Genomic DNA, 15,584 nt, shown 5'->3' on the forward strand with positions numbered 1-15,584 from the left:
TAACAAATTTTTATACAAGAATTATTTGTCACGCAATCGGTAACACGTGAGCTTTCTCTAAGTTATTCATGATATAAAAAAAATATACTTTTTTATTTAATTAAAGAAACGCAAACGCTGCAAAATCAATGCAAATCAAGAATGAACTGGCCATTATTAAAATCAAACAAAAAATGTGTTCTGTAGTCTTTTCTTTGGCCACGATTTTATAGTTTAACTAAAGTTTTTAGAATTTATGCCAGTACAAGTAGGTATCAGCAAATAAATAATCTGTGGTATATGGGTTTATTGGGGTACAGTGCACTGTGCTATTGTTTACAAATGAGAAATGATAATTAGGAATTTGTACTTGTTATCAAAAGTCTGATTATTTTATACTGTAACAAGGGCAAAATGATTGCGTAATTCTTTACTCATTTTATCTTCACCGAAGTCGAGAGGCGTGTATTTTGTTAATATGTTCAAGGTATTTTGAGGTTATGTCTTTAAAAATAATATTAATTACTGATAAAGATTAGTAAAAGAAAACTTGAATATTTGGGACATGTCTTACGTAACACCAAAAAATACGAGCTCCAACCAAGGAAAAGCGCCTGACCGCAGACTCGTGTCTTGATTAAACCACCAAATCATTGTATATAATATTCAAATTTCAATATTAGCCAGGTAGTATAAGAACACTAATACTATACCTAACTTTAATTTATCGTTAAATATTGACAGGGTCTTGTTGGTATCGTCACGGGGGGCGCGTCAGGCCTGGGAAAAGCAACTGTTGAACAGTTGCTAAAACAAGGAGGACGTGTTGTAATATGTGATCTACCATCAAGTCCAGGTGCTGACGTCGCCAAGCAATTTGGTAATGATACAGCATTTGTTCCCGTAGATGTAAGTGTTTAATCCCAATAATTACTTAACCATACTGTAGCTAAACTCTAAAAATATTTCTGGAAGGTTATAAATTGGTTAAATTTAGATTTATTTTGAGTTTCTAAATTCTGGCATTTTTTATGCTTCTTTATTCACTTGTATTTTATACCAAAAAGTTCTAGATGTTTTGCCTTCACAGGGCTTCACCATAATGTTAGGGAAGTGTAATACATTGTTATTATATTCTTTATCGTCAACTTATCTTTGTTAACATATGAATTACAAAAACATATCTTAAATTATTTACCACCTTTTTAGTCCTATATTTATTCTAGGTATGTTGTGGCTTATTGTGTGTTTATACTCTTTTCTGTAGAACTGGCACCAAATTGCCGTAAACTAATTCCATAATAACTATTAGTCAACAAATACAGAGGACATAAAATGTTACACTAAAACATTCTAAAGCCCATTTCCCCATTATAAAATTGTTTAATATTATGCCGTTTAATAACCGTATCTAAATTATACATAATAATAGCTTCTAATTTGCATACATTAACTTATCCTTAGTGTTAATTACAAAAAATACTTTAATTAAATCTTTAGCCTTTTTTATAGCTATTAATAATTATGTAAATTTAAATTTAAAGCTTTTACAAATGTTAATATGAATAGTTTCGAAATTAACAAAATCATTAAGTGGAAAAATTACCTCTGAAAATCTATTTAAACATTCATTACGTTTATGATCATGTTATGTGTACCAATGTGTACCCATTTGTTATAATTTAGTAGGTTTTCAAATGTCTCTGAAACAGAAAAAATTCTTTGATTAATTAAACCAATGACCTAATTAATTAAGCCACACAGACTACTCTTTGTTAAATAAAATTATTTAATATAATAAAAATAACCATTACAGGTTACATCAGAAAAAGATATTAGGAATGCTCTTCAGACCACAGTGGACAAGTTTGGAAGATTAGATGTAGCTGTCAATTGTGCTGGAATCGCAACTGCCTCTAGAATATACAACTTCAAGAAAGAACAACCATTTGATTTAAAATCCTTTCAAAAAACTATCGAGGTTTGTAGTAATAGAAAAACTAGAATCATCTTTCAAAAGTTCCATTTTAGTTGGTCTAAATGATTTGACTTCGACTTTGAAATAAATTTACATAATTTATATTTAAGGTGAACCTAGTGGGCACATTTAATGTGATTCGACTCGTGGCTGGATTAATTGGCAAGAATGCTCCTAATGCTGATGGTCAGAGAGGTGTTATTATAAACACAGCAAGTATAGCAGCCTTTGATGGTCAGGTAAGAAAAAGCTACATATTGCCTATTCTATTGACATTAATAAATGAACTAACAATAATAAGAACTCAATCTCCAGTATGAAGTTAGAGAAGTTTTTCCAACATGCATACAAAATGTACATTAAAAATGAGTTAGCGGAGCTCACTTTAAAGGATCTTTAATAATTCTTTACATTACATATTAATAGCTTAAGTCTTATAAGCAATTTATTTTAGAAAAAAACAGATTTATGTTTAACTTATAGTGTATTTTCTCACTTAGAAGTTTCTCTTATTGTATGGACAATGTAATTTACAGATTGGTCAAGCTGCTTACTCAGCGTCGAAGGCTGGTGTTGTTGGTATGACGCTGCCCGTGGCCCGGGATCTTGCTAAGCAAGGCATTCGAGTCGTTACAATAGCGCCAGGTAAATAAAATAGCTAGCAGCTAATAATATTGTACACTTGGGGTCAAGGGTAAAATTTGCCTGAGCGAGTTTCAATATCTTAAAGTTACTATAAATTTGTAATTTCCTATTTGTTTGAGAGTGTTGCAGTGTTTGGCGAACTCAGTTTCCGCACTTTGAATCCCACTAGATCCGTTGAGCGTTGAAAAAGTACGTTATATGTAGTGCGGAAAGAGATATTTTCCTGCGCCATATTTCATATATAAAAAAAATTAACGTTTAATTTAAATTTTTTCATATAAAGTATCAAGATTATTTCTGTCGTATTACAATGACGTAACAGTGTTGTCAATGAAATAAAAAATATAAAATTGCACTGCTGTGACCATAACATTTGCGATGTTTGCAATATTATGTATATCTTTTTTTAGGGCTCTTCATCTTCATGATTAATCTACTATCTTAACTGTCTGAATATTGGAACAAATTTCGCAAAGCAATTCCCAGAATTACGTTTTCTTATTGAAAATTATCTTATACATTATTAGTTTCTATATCCATTACATCATAAAAATCTCCGTGTAATTCTTAAAAAAATACGAGTGTAAAGAACTAGAACTGCATATATTTCAAAACGTGTTTACATTTAATTTACAATTGTGACATACTCTTACCTACTTCTTATACCTAGTAGTAAATGAGAAATGTTATGGATTAAATAGATTCATTCTACAGGTCTATTTAGAACACCAATGATGGAACAATTGCCGGAACCAGCTATTAAGCAGCTGGAGTCATCTGTGCCATTTCCATCAAGATTGGGCCGTCCAGAAGAATATGCTTTGCTAGTGCAAAGTATTATACAGAACCCAATGATAAATGGAGAAACAATTAGACTCGATGGATCCCTTAGAATGCAACCTTAATGTTTTAAGTAAAGTTTTTATTGGATTTGTTTTTATAAAAGTAGAATAAATATTGTTGAAGGAATTGTGGTTTTATTGTATTGAGAACGAGTATCACTTTATAATTATCATGGTTTTGTATTAGAACTAGAAGAAAGCTAAATGTTTAGGAAATAGAAATAGGGAAACATGTGCTTAAATATAAGTCTCTATTACATAGTAATGCCATGCTCTTTGATTTATAACTGACAGGACGGGTAGGCTAAAAGCGTAAATAATTATTATCGTGTTCACTAATAAATATATTTTTCAATAGTGTACAAGCCTGATGAATAACTACAAAAATTTAAGAACATGCTTCGTACTATCTGACATTAAAATTCTACTACTAAAATAAATTTCTTAAACGCACTTTGGTAGAAAGAAAAGACAATTTAAACGAAAATATTATTTATTTCTACAGTAACGGCCGTCGGCGGCCATCGCCACCGGCGACGCGTCGTGCGTCTCACAATATTCATTAAACACCATGAAAATAAATACACCGAATGGGCGGTGACAAACCGCCACATAATATATGTATCTAAGTCGACATCTATAAACACATTTTGTGTTCGCTGTTCAAACTTAACACCTCGAAATACAAATAAGGATAATAACAATAATGTACAAAAATGTGAGGTAATGGACTTCGGGCTCCTTTGTTCACTGAAGTACGATATGTTTAGCTTTCGTGTGATGTGGTCACTTGTAAAGTTCGTGTGATGTGATGACGTTCAGTTAACAAAGGGGCGAATGCGTACTGAATTTATGAAGCTTAGTTTAAATACAAAAATTACAACTCAAGGCCGAAAATACATATTGTAAAACACATCCAATATACATTAAACGGAGCTGCAATCAGCTCAAATTATATTAATGTTCATTTTTTGTATACCTCGAACTATCTATATTTACAATATACAATACAAGGGGAGTGCGACATCTAACATGCGAATTGCAATAGATTGTTTTTAGACGTCTGCAACAACCCCACGCATCGTGCGCTTCGCGAACAAAGTACGTTAGGTGCAAAAGAAGAAAATCACTTAGGTACTTAAGATTAACAGCTATCATGAACCCTCCAGGCTTAGGCGTGTCGATTCGCTCATTTCACGTTATTCACATAAACTTAATTGAAAAATACTATACACAAACTAAATTAAACAACATCGACTGAGATTAAATCTAACTTATCGTTAATGAACAACAAAGTGGTTAACTAACAAATTGTAACGCATTTGTTGGCGTGCGTTATTACGTTAAGATTATTGTTATTTTGGAATGTGTGACACGCCCTTCCCACGATTGCTTAGTGTATCAAAGTCCACTCGTCAAAGTTCGTATTCTCCTGAATTAAGCGTGATTAAAGGAACAAGTGTAACCAAGATTAAGTAATTATAGAATACATTAAATCGTCAAACTAAGCAATCGAGGCTGCCGGACGCTACAGAACAAAGTGCTCGCAGTAATTCAATTGTACACTTCATGTAGTACGCAATTGAATCACTGATTTGCCTTTACACTACGAAACTACAATGTTCTCACAAGGTGACCGTTTCGTGGCGCTTTCTACTACGGATAACTTAAGTTCTGAGTAATAGATGGCGCCACCAACTGTAACATTGATTATACCCGACCCGACGCAAATGTTTTTTAAATATAAAATTTTATCGCGATTCATAGTTGTATTGACACAACTAGACTTCAAACTACCATTCACCTCCACTTTTGTGTAGGTGAATGAAGTGTGACGATTTTAAATGGAAACAATAAATCCGATCCAGGCATAGTAGTAAAATGTTTCGTAATGTACAGGAGACTTCGTTTCGAACAAGTGTGCCCTACGGCAACGGCGGTGACCAGCGAACGAATATAAGCGAATGCCTTAAAACTTTCAAATCCCAACAATGCACCACACCGTTACCGCGTGGGCCTACCAACGCCAATTTGGTATGTATTTCACCTCACCGAAATAATTAAACACTTCTCTTACTCGACGTTATAAAACACTTACTTACAAAACACTATACGACATAAAGTTGCGTTATCTAACTTAGATATAGTAGTTTAATTAAGCATAAACTATTTTATCAATATAGCGATTATTTAAATATCAAAATCATAATCAAATTACAGTAGGGTGAAAATAAATTGTCTTAACGTTATGAACACTGACATGCTTCCGATGTTGTCTCCTAAACCTCATCTGTTTTGGGAATGGCACTCGTTGACCACATCAAAAACTGATTAAAATAAATACTGTAATAAAATATAATTGGTACGTTGATTGTGTCAAATTTATTGACTTTAATTGTTTAAAATACTGCAATAATGGTAACGCGTGCTAAGAAGCACAAAATGGTGTAATAAAAAGAAATTGTCCAAAAGCGCGCCCGATCTTTGACTCGTGTTAAGTGAAATTCGAAGGTAAATAATTATCTACAACTGGTAAAAAATTGGATAAAACTGATTTTGATAATGCATTAATATTATTAAATGTTCAAGGTGTCTGCAGTGAAATATCGTTGCCCCATTAGTAAGGAAAAACCCACAGCCTATGTACCTAACTATTTCATACCATCACAGATCAGCTTTGCGTTCAATAAAGCATCGAGTATAAGAAATTTTCGGATTTATTATTATATATAAAATTATATCTCTGAACAGCGACGGAACTATATACAACGGGGTATCCTGCTGCACCATACTGTACTTTAAAACGATATTTCCGATCTGGCAACTTTTGAGGAACATTAAATTTTATTCACCAATGAACTCTAAACTAAATTGACGCGAGACCGCAAGATTTTATTAAATCAGTTCACTGGACGGTTTAAATACAAACGGTGCAATAATCCCTAACTATATATAAAAATTTAAGAGCCACAGTATGCGTGTGAAAAGACTCATAAAATCTAAATTATGTACTGGATGTGGCACTTAGTGCGAAACGAAATAAACAAACCGACAATCACATTGAATTATTGAAATCCGCGAAAGCCTTAAATAAAACGTTCTCAAATTAGATTTGTAACGCAAGTTGTATCACACAAATGATTTTCGATTACATTACGCTATGTTAGAAAAATACGAAATAATGTACTTTCAGTTAACATATTATATATGTTAATAAAGAACAATATGCTTTATAAAAATACATTGTCTCCTCGCATTTGACGCTAGTACCCATCTTTTTAAAAATCTATGATTTTTAAGGCTTTACAATAGAATTAGCGTTTCCACTGTTATGTGCTATTTAAATATTTACAAAGATTAGGTATAATTACATATTTGTACTGGTACGGCCGATAAATTTCATATATATTTTAATTTTATACAACATTTAGATTAGATTTTAAAACTCTTTTGAACAAATGTAAAGTTAAAAGATGATCTGAATAATATACCTGTGGTTATAGATTTTTAAATATAAACTCTTAAAACTGAAATAACTTCAGCCAAATAACTACATTACATTATCAACATGAAACACCGTCTTAACAACTTCATAAGAACACGGCTGTGCTCTACTTATAAACAATTAATATATTTATATAATAAATGATTTATATTAAAATGAATGAAAAGCGGTCTCCCCGCTCACATGATTTTAAAACTAACATCTACACAACACACTAACATAATGGTTCATCAATTTTCGTTTAAAATCACAGACGTTTTCCTAAAATATGTATATTAATTCCCTTCATGCACCGGAATAAGCTTATTTAAATCGAAAATTATAATTTTGATAAAACATATTTACAGACCACGCAATTTCTAAAGACACCACGTAGATCCGATTCCGATAAATAAATAGCTACGCGACTGTTCAATATTTCTGCATTTAGATAAAATCTGTGGGACTAGGTACGCCTAATGGCGCTCGGCACAATATACATAACTCACACCAAGTTAAACTAAATTAAATCAATAATAAGTAATATTTTGTAGTAGCTATTTCATTTGCTGCTGGAGGAGCCTCGATAATAACCTGCTCCTCTTCAATGGTGTTTCAAGATCTGGAAAAATTTACAGTATTAACTAGATTTTAAAATGTTTTTTTTTTAATAGTTTATAGCATGGATACAATTCAGTCAAGTGTGACGTGAGGTTTGGCAAAATGTAGTCAGACTAACAAATATTAAATTTCCATAAAATCAATTCCATTTCACTATTACATATCGACGTAGCGCTAAGAAGCGAACATGTGCAAAACATTTGCGTGTCTCATTGAATCTATTTAATTTCGACAAAGATAAGTGTTGACTTTAGCCAAACCGAGATACTTATTCGGGAATCGAATGGTTGGAAGAACATTTAAGAATTCAATTTTTTTTAGTCTGCATACAAAGCGCCCAAAAGATGTTAGGGGGCGTCCATAAATTACGTGAGGTGTTTTTTTAAATTCTCTGTACCTCCCTCCCCCCTGGTGAGATGTCGTGAGATTTTATTCAACCCCCTCCCCCATCCCCCAATCTCACGTGAGATTTTTCTAAATGTAGTTTTCTTACGTAAACGCGTTGGATTGTTATTGTAAAAAGAAGAAAAAAATTGCTTCGTGCTTTTATTTACGACTAAAACAAAATAAGTGAAATGTTGAGCGTTTAGGTATGGAGTTAACGGGATGTTGCAGAGATAGCCTTTACGGTCAACCGTTTTCCAAATTTTTTTTTATTTAGAAAAAAAATTGCGTGATATTTGCCGAGACCCCCCCTCTCTCCAACGTAAGATTTAATGAGATTTGACTCGACCCTCTCCCCCCCTTAAACACCTCACGTAATTTATGGACGCCCCCTTAACCAGTCACCAGGACACCTGTTAATTGCAAGCGTCTATGAGGTTAAAGTGCAGTGTAACGTTTGAGCCGCATAACCATGAATTAATCGAAATATTAGTGCTATTTAGTGAGAGTGCTGAGAGTAGGTTGTTTCAGAAATAAGTACAGTAGTATAAAAGGAAAAATATTAAAATATGAATTTATACAATCTCGACTTTAACATATTAGTTCTTGTGAACCGAAGATAGAGTATGTATGACATTTAAATGAAATTTGAAATAAATTGTATTTATTACCACGGAATAGATAACAAATGTTTGATCGAATTTTGTCTGGATCTCATTGTATAAATGCTAATTCAAATACCAATTAATTTATCTATTCCTTGGGAGAAGCCAATACGGTTGGTGTCTGAAACAATCCACTTTTAAGTGCAAAAGGTGCCTTTTGAGACAATATTATAATGCTTACTATATAGGAGCATGCGGCTCAATCGTGTCGTTGGGCAGGAAACCGCACCTGACATAAACACAAGAAATTTAAAACTTAATAGCCTAAATAAAGGTCTACGAAAATATAAAGAATTTAATTTAAAATTAAATTGAAGTAGGTCACTGCAATCTTGGCAACTAGACTATGACCGCAATACAGTGTCTAACGCTGGCCATAGACGGACCGCATGTTGCAGTCAAGACCGACTGCAATATGCGGTTTGCTCAGGAACTGCTCGAGCGGTCCGTGTATTGCGAATATGAATTTAGTATGGAAACTGCAGATCGCCGTGCGGCGACCGCATGTTGCAGTCGGTCTTGACTACAACATGCGGTCCGTCTATGGACCGCTTAAGGCTTCAACGAGTTGACGAAACAAGCTCACTTTTTGGCTCATAGATTTCTTAATGCTCTGTAAGATTTTAAAAATCTTAAATAAAACGTGCCGGCTATTTAAATAAATATGATTCAAAGTGCTAAATATTTTCAATATTTTCTTAATTGCACAATATTTTGAGTGCATCATTCGAATTGCAACGAAAATATTTTAAAAACGACGTATGCAAATATTGCAGAGCATAAATAGGGCGAAGCGAGATCTGTTCGTCCCACTAATCTAATTTATAGTATTCTTCGTACTGACACGACCTAGTTATTGTTTCCAAGTGGAATAAAAATTGTATAGAAAATTTCTCAAGACTTTCGTCGGTTTTTTTCGTAGTTTTTTTGGCGTTTGAGACTGTATCTAAACAGTTTTAACTAGAGTTCTCTCTGTCTCTTTTCAGCATATGTAAATACAATTTCACAGAAAAAGATAAAAGTTCTCTAACTAAAACAATGCCAAAAATGCTAAAAATAGGCAGTTTTACGTATAAGGTGAGAAGTCTAGACAGTAACTTGTTAAGATTAAGTACTTATAAAATTACCCTAGAGGGTTATAAAACCTAAATCTACTATGAGTCAGAAAAAATTAATGACTCCTAATAATCTTTGTTAAAAACTAGAATTGATATAAAATAATTAAATAATACATACACTAATATTTCCTTAAACATAAAATGGCAATTATTATATGCTAAAATTAATGTAATGAAAATATATGTTGTGTGTGCAATAAGCTATGTGATGAAATATTATTTAAAAAAATGAGTTAATTTGCATTTCACTAATTTAATTGGATTTTTAGTAAAAATAATTTGTAAGAATCCAATTTACTTGCAAAATTTTATCTAATTACGTAATGTATATATTTGGTGCGAAATGCAAATTATTCTATAAAGTTGCCAGTTTTATATAATATATAAATAATTTAGAAAATTTGGCATAAAATATACTAGATGTACTTGGGTTTTTGTCTGGCAACTCTATAAATGATGATTGCATATAAATATAATAGGTAACATACAATCTGTCTAGAGTTGACGTGTGCTCAGCATTCCGGTTAACCATATCACCACCGTTTGGCCTAGAATAATACATTTACCATATCTTTTAAACAGTCTGAATTTATATTATTTCTTGTGTTCCAGTCTGACGAAATTAGTGTCAGACAAATTATGATCGGTCAACAGCATCTTGTCCAATACGTGTTACGTGACATACGTCATATTACGTTTGACCAATCAACGTTGTGTCTAACAATCAGTTTATACTAAATCTATTTATTGAAATGAGAGCGAATCGTGTCCGATCAAGTTCTACATTAATCATTTGAATATAGAAGCGAAACGAATTCTAAGAATATATGTTCCAATTTATCGTAATCTGTCAAAAATCATTTGACATATTTATGACAATTGAGTCCGTGAGACTGCTTTAAATGTTACTATTTAATATTTTTTTTATAAGTTGAATCGTGTTTAACAAAAAATATAGCTACATAAATTAAAAGGTGGGCTAAAAAGTTTGTAGGCTGACCATAAAGGGCTAGGCTTTAATACTAGTATTAAATTAATATGATTTTAGTCAGCCCTAATCTTCATAAGACACCGGTATAAATTTGACAACTGTCATACTATTAGTTTGTGAGATATATAGTATTTTGTGTATTCCAGGAACATTTGTGGCTTTTTTTTGTAAAAAAAATAATAATATTGAAGACAAGGCTTGGCTTGCTATTTGTTACTTTATTTACTTTTAAGTTCGCCTTTTTTCTTAATATACGAGCATTTATTCTTCCGTTCTTTAGGTCTTATTTGAAGTACAAATTTATTCAATATACACATATGACAATACAGGCCAAGATGCATGACATCGCTTATCGAATATTTGGAATTCCACATCTCCGAATGGACAGTAACAATGAACGACATTTTGATTATACAACTTAGTTAAACGTATATTTGTATAAAGATTTGACTTCGAAATTCTTTGATATTGCTGTCATTAAAATTTAAATTACCATGAACATTTTGAGCAGCGCTCCGCTGGTAATTTTGGAACTGAATAGAAGACATCATTATATACGTTTACTTGTCCAAAATAGTTGTGTGATGACAAATTAAGGGTCGTAAATCTCAAAGGGAACTTACTTGCGTTTAGCGTGCAGCATTTCCATAAGTAGAGTCTGTGTAGGCGCCTGACCCGCGCAATGTCGCTGATACAAGTGCTCTTCGCCTCGCGCCGCGAGCGCATGAATTTCAGGCACCACCATCACTAATTTGCCGAATTTGTCCTGAAAATTAATATTACATATACAAATTTATGTTAAAATATGTAAAAACATGATATTTTACATATATATAACTTCTGAGCCAGTTGATAATCCGTAATTTTTCAATCTATATCGTACGGCCTAATTATAAACAAGACGAAAAGTCAGTTATAGACTATTGAATGAAACAAATAACGTACTTGCATTTATAAGAAAAGATGGAACGTCCAGAAATGTGTTTACAAAAGTTTATATAAGTAAAAGAAGCTTTATTTTAGTCACCGACACGATATTATCCATCCTTTTTCATAATTAATATCAGAAATATTAAATTATATGCCGTTAGAATTTTCCTCAATTACCGACAATCCTAATATAACAGTGTTAAAATGAAACCGATATAAATATTGCATTGTATTACGACGAATCAGTTTTCTGATAGTTTCGCTATCAAATCTAATGCTGTGTATATTAAACAAGCAATTTGAACGAAGCCACATTAATAGTATCAAAAACGTATGTAGTTAATAAAATATACGATAGAGACTACAAAAATAATTAAATAGTTGTATGAGTAGGTATAAACAGGAAAAAAAATTGACTTATTTTTATATGGGTTTGTTTTTCGGTAATAATAATAACTCATAGTTAATAACATTAAAATGTGAAATTCAGTATTCAAATTGCTTATTTTGAAAATTTAAATTAAACGCCTGTTATATTGCGTTCATGATATACATAAATCATTTTAACGAGTTTAGGAGAGAATTATGGGAGAGATATAATATAATAGTATGTAGAATGTTTATTTGTTTTGTTTATATGTTTGTTTGTCATGTACTGTTTAGGTACATTAAACTTCATACGTTACCTGTATCGTGGGATAGCAGGTAAGTGTGTAGTCTAGAAGTGCGGCCTGCACTGTCTGGTAACCATCTCGGACGCATTTCACGTTTACGATACCCCGCACGTCTGAAACCCGAAGAGAACTCTTCAAACATATAAAAGAAGTCAAAAATCTTCATAAAAATCAAACAGAAATAAAATTCGCCACAATGCGCACATAAATCACACAAATTAATAAAAACATTTAAATAACACAACAGAAATACTGACCAGGGTTTAAAAGCAGGAGGAATTTCACACAGATGTAATCAGGTACGTCGAATTTGAGCTCAGCTAATTTATTCTGCAGCTCGTTGAAGTGGTCTGCCAGTGAAGGCACCCCCAGAAGACCGAGGCAGAGGAGATCAAACTTCTGCCCGTTGTGAAGTGTGGTTTCGTCTGGTAGCCCGTTATGCATACGTTGGTGAAGGTGGTCCAACACCAGCATATCCGACCACGAGTGTTGCAGCAATTTCATTTGATCGTCAACCTGAAAAGCGATGCGGTTCTAAACGGAAATTTTATAACACCAATTCTGTAATGTGTATCGGGAACAGAGCGGTTATATAGTTGTATTAGACGTTCGCAAGGCAGAACCGCCCTGTTCACCGGAAGTTCTAAGGATCTGAGGACGTGTGACGCAACTGGTTATGCATTATACGAAACCGACCGAATACAACGCGACGACCTACATTATTTCGAGGGCTGTGAGTTTACGAAACGTCACAACTGAAGTTTAGAAACCACCGATTACACAATATCAAGATCAGGCCGACATCCGTCACCGAAATCTGTTACATCTAGAACGATTTCATTATTATTCAACTGTTAATTTTTGGGCGTTTTATAATCCGTGTAAGAAGATGTGTTTTTATTATTGACTATCCGTGATGCCCGCACAAGGCAAATCTGGGTCAAAGTCGCGTCGACATGCGAGTACCAGATACCATACTAATACGTCAATTTAAATATACCACGCCTTTATCACGCAGATTAAATAGTTAAATTTGTGAAAAACTCACATTATATTGAATATATTTTTTTGCCCACTTACGTTAATAGGTTTTTGTTCGATTCCAACAAGTCTCACAAATGCGTTTAAATTTATCAGTTATTACTTAATTTATATAAGTGCATAATAAATAGCGTATATTTAACAAAGAATATGTAGAGCGTATAATTTGCCAGGCTCATTGTTATTATGAGCGGTTTTGAAACCGAGGCTTGGCTAATATCTTGGCAAAATGTGGCACGATGTAATAGAAAGGCGAAATACTTAACCAAATTGCACGACATAGACCGTGTAAATTATGCTGTGTCAAGAATTTACAAAGAAAACTTACAATTCTCAATAGTGTTCATTCGATCGCTCGTCTGATAAGTGGTCATTAAGCATTGACGTGACGTCAATGCGTGTTCGACTCAATGCGGTATGCGCCTAAACTCGAAACTTATCGTGACTAGTTGGATGTTACGTAAGAGAAAGCAACGAAAGGCCGGTTAACTAGTTACGTCTCGGTTAGCAGTGTTACGAGCGCGGTAAAAAGTGCTTTCTCGCGGCAACTCGGCCACGGGCACTATGTCAAGAGCACCGATGAAAGTACGACGTTGCCGCACCGCACGCCATTCCGTTACATCATATCCGTCTGGAGAAAGCATAGCATCAACATTGATCTTGTAAGCTCTTACTCAACCATCTAGCCCTCTATTAAAGCCGATGAGGTCATTATAAACAATTGTATTGAAAGATTTGTGTCCTGGAACGTACGCGGATCAATATACTTATATTTTTAATTTCCGTAAACACACTTTTAAATCTGTCTGATTTGAGATTCGTGTTCGTACGCTGCCATCCTAATTCTCAGAATGCGTCGTAAACAAGCATAGTCATTTAGCACAAATTAAAATTGCTAGCTGCAAAGTAGAGGCCGTCTGTGGGAGCGAGAAGATGAAACACGCGGCGCGGCAACGTCGCAAGTCCACGTGACCGGTTACGGGTCTTGCGTAAGCGTACGGCGACCACGGAGCGCGAGCTAGCTTCTCCGTTGGCTTTTTCTGATTGATTGAACTCCTGTACAAATACGCATAATTGATCGCTGGACACGGGATCATTTGTATTCATGAACAATGTTCATGAATAGGTTAGATCCTTTTGGAATATAAATATTTTTACATCACCGGAAACTACTGCATGTATGGATGTCGACTAGGATATAAATATCAAGTAAGAAACAGTTTCGAATTAAACAGGAGAAGTTCACAAAATACTATTGTCCTCGTTGACCTAGTCAGTGATAAGTAATGTAATTAGGAACGTTATTATAGATCGAATAGCATTTGGCGGCATGCTTGTCGTGGGAACTTGACCCAGTTGCGGCGCGTCGCGGGCGGCAGAGTATCGATTGCCAACGGCACCGCACCACTATGCGTCACACGCTCTCCTATTATCAAAATCATACCCCTATCTTATTATCATAAACACAAAAATACTTCGCATAGCTCAAAAAAATCGCAAATACAATCGCAAAATTCGCTAGCATTTGGTGTACACCGGACGGGTTGAAAGGATTCGGGATAGGACACTTATACTTATCTGAAATTCACCTTTAAATACTTAAAGAACACGGTGTTCCTCGCCCAATCCACTTGGGAGAACAGATTTTGATCCAGGACTTTGCACATTAGCTCGAAGAGATCCACTTCACATTGGTTGTAGGTTTGGCTCTGTAGGAGGCCAAAAAGAGAGTTTTGCCACTCTCTGTCGTCGATAGTCTGGACGAATTCTCGTATCATGGGTGACACCCGAAGCGTTTCAGTGCTGGTGGCCTCTGCAGTGCTGGACGGCGTGGCAGCCGTTGTGGCTGAGTTGTCGAAGGCAAAGGCGTCCGGTGAGGCGGAGTGTGGTGAATGAGCGTCCCACTTGTCGTGGGCTGGAGGGGGCGGTACTTGAGGCACCTGTGGCTGTACTGCTAGAAGTGCCGGTCCTGGTGACGACTCAGGAGAAGACGTCAGCGAAGAAACTTGTGGGATCTGTATCTCCTGTTTCACAGGCACCGACGTGTACGGTGAACTGAATCCAAGCACCAACCCGCCATCTCCGAGGGAGCCGCGAAGGGTTTGTACTGCAATCTGCCTTTGTCTCATCATTTGTAGTTTGCGGGCACGGTCACGTTTGTACATGGGTCCGAACTTATTGCGGCCCCCACGCATACGATCTGCTCGCACAGCTGGAAAATTGAAAAATATA

At 34.5% G+C, this 15,584-nt stretch overlaps 2 protein-coding genes across 8 annotated transcripts in view; one reads left to right on the forward strand and one right to left on the reverse strand.

Moving 5' to 3' along the window:
- Positions 1-291: 291 nt before the first annotated feature.
- On the forward strand, positions 292-3,571 carry LOC125062863 (3-hydroxyacyl-CoA dehydrogenase type-2). The gene is made up of 6 exons (XM_047669078.1): positions 292-466; positions 724-888; positions 1,796-1,960; positions 2,068-2,196; positions 2,494-2,602; positions 3,317-3,571. The coding sequence occupies exons 1-6, from the start codon at positions 458-460 to the stop codon at positions 3,505-3,507; spliced, it is 768 nt and encodes a 255-aa protein (XP_047525034.1). The 5' UTR covers positions 292-457; the 3' UTR covers positions 3,508-3,571.
- Positions 3,572-3,919: 348 nt separating this feature from the next.
- LOC125062862 (nuclear hormone receptor FTZ-F1) overlaps positions 3,920-15,584 on the reverse strand; it is a 63,818-nt gene continuing 52,153 nt past the window's right edge. For 5 of the 7 annotated variants that reach the window (XM_047669077.1, XM_047669073.1, XM_047669072.1 and 2 more), the window contains 7 exons: positions 14,942-15,564; positions 12,569-12,827; positions 12,324-12,424; positions 11,331-11,473; positions 10,205-10,264; positions 8,780-8,827; positions 3,920-7,550 (listed from right to left, as the gene is read on the reverse strand). In XM_047669077.1, the coding sequence (XP_047525033.1) occupies position 7,550; positions 8,780-8,827; positions 10,205-10,264; positions 11,331-11,473; positions 12,324-12,424; positions 12,569-12,827; positions 14,942-15,564 (1,235 nt within the window). In that variant the 3' untranslated portion in view covers positions 3,920-7,549. The remainder of the gene's footprint in view (positions 7,551-8,779; positions 8,828-10,204; positions 10,265-11,330; positions 11,474-12,323; positions 12,425-12,568; positions 12,828-14,941; positions 15,565-15,584) is intronic. The other 2 variants (XM_047669074.1, XM_047669076.1) reach the window with 2 other exon arrangements.

This window comes from Pieris napi, chromosome Z (assembly GCF_905475465.1).
Source record: "Pieris napi chromosome Z, ilPieNapi1.2, whole genome shotgun sequence".
Lineage (NCBI taxonomy): Eukaryota > Metazoa > Arthropoda > Insecta > Lepidoptera > Pieridae > Pieris > Pieris napi.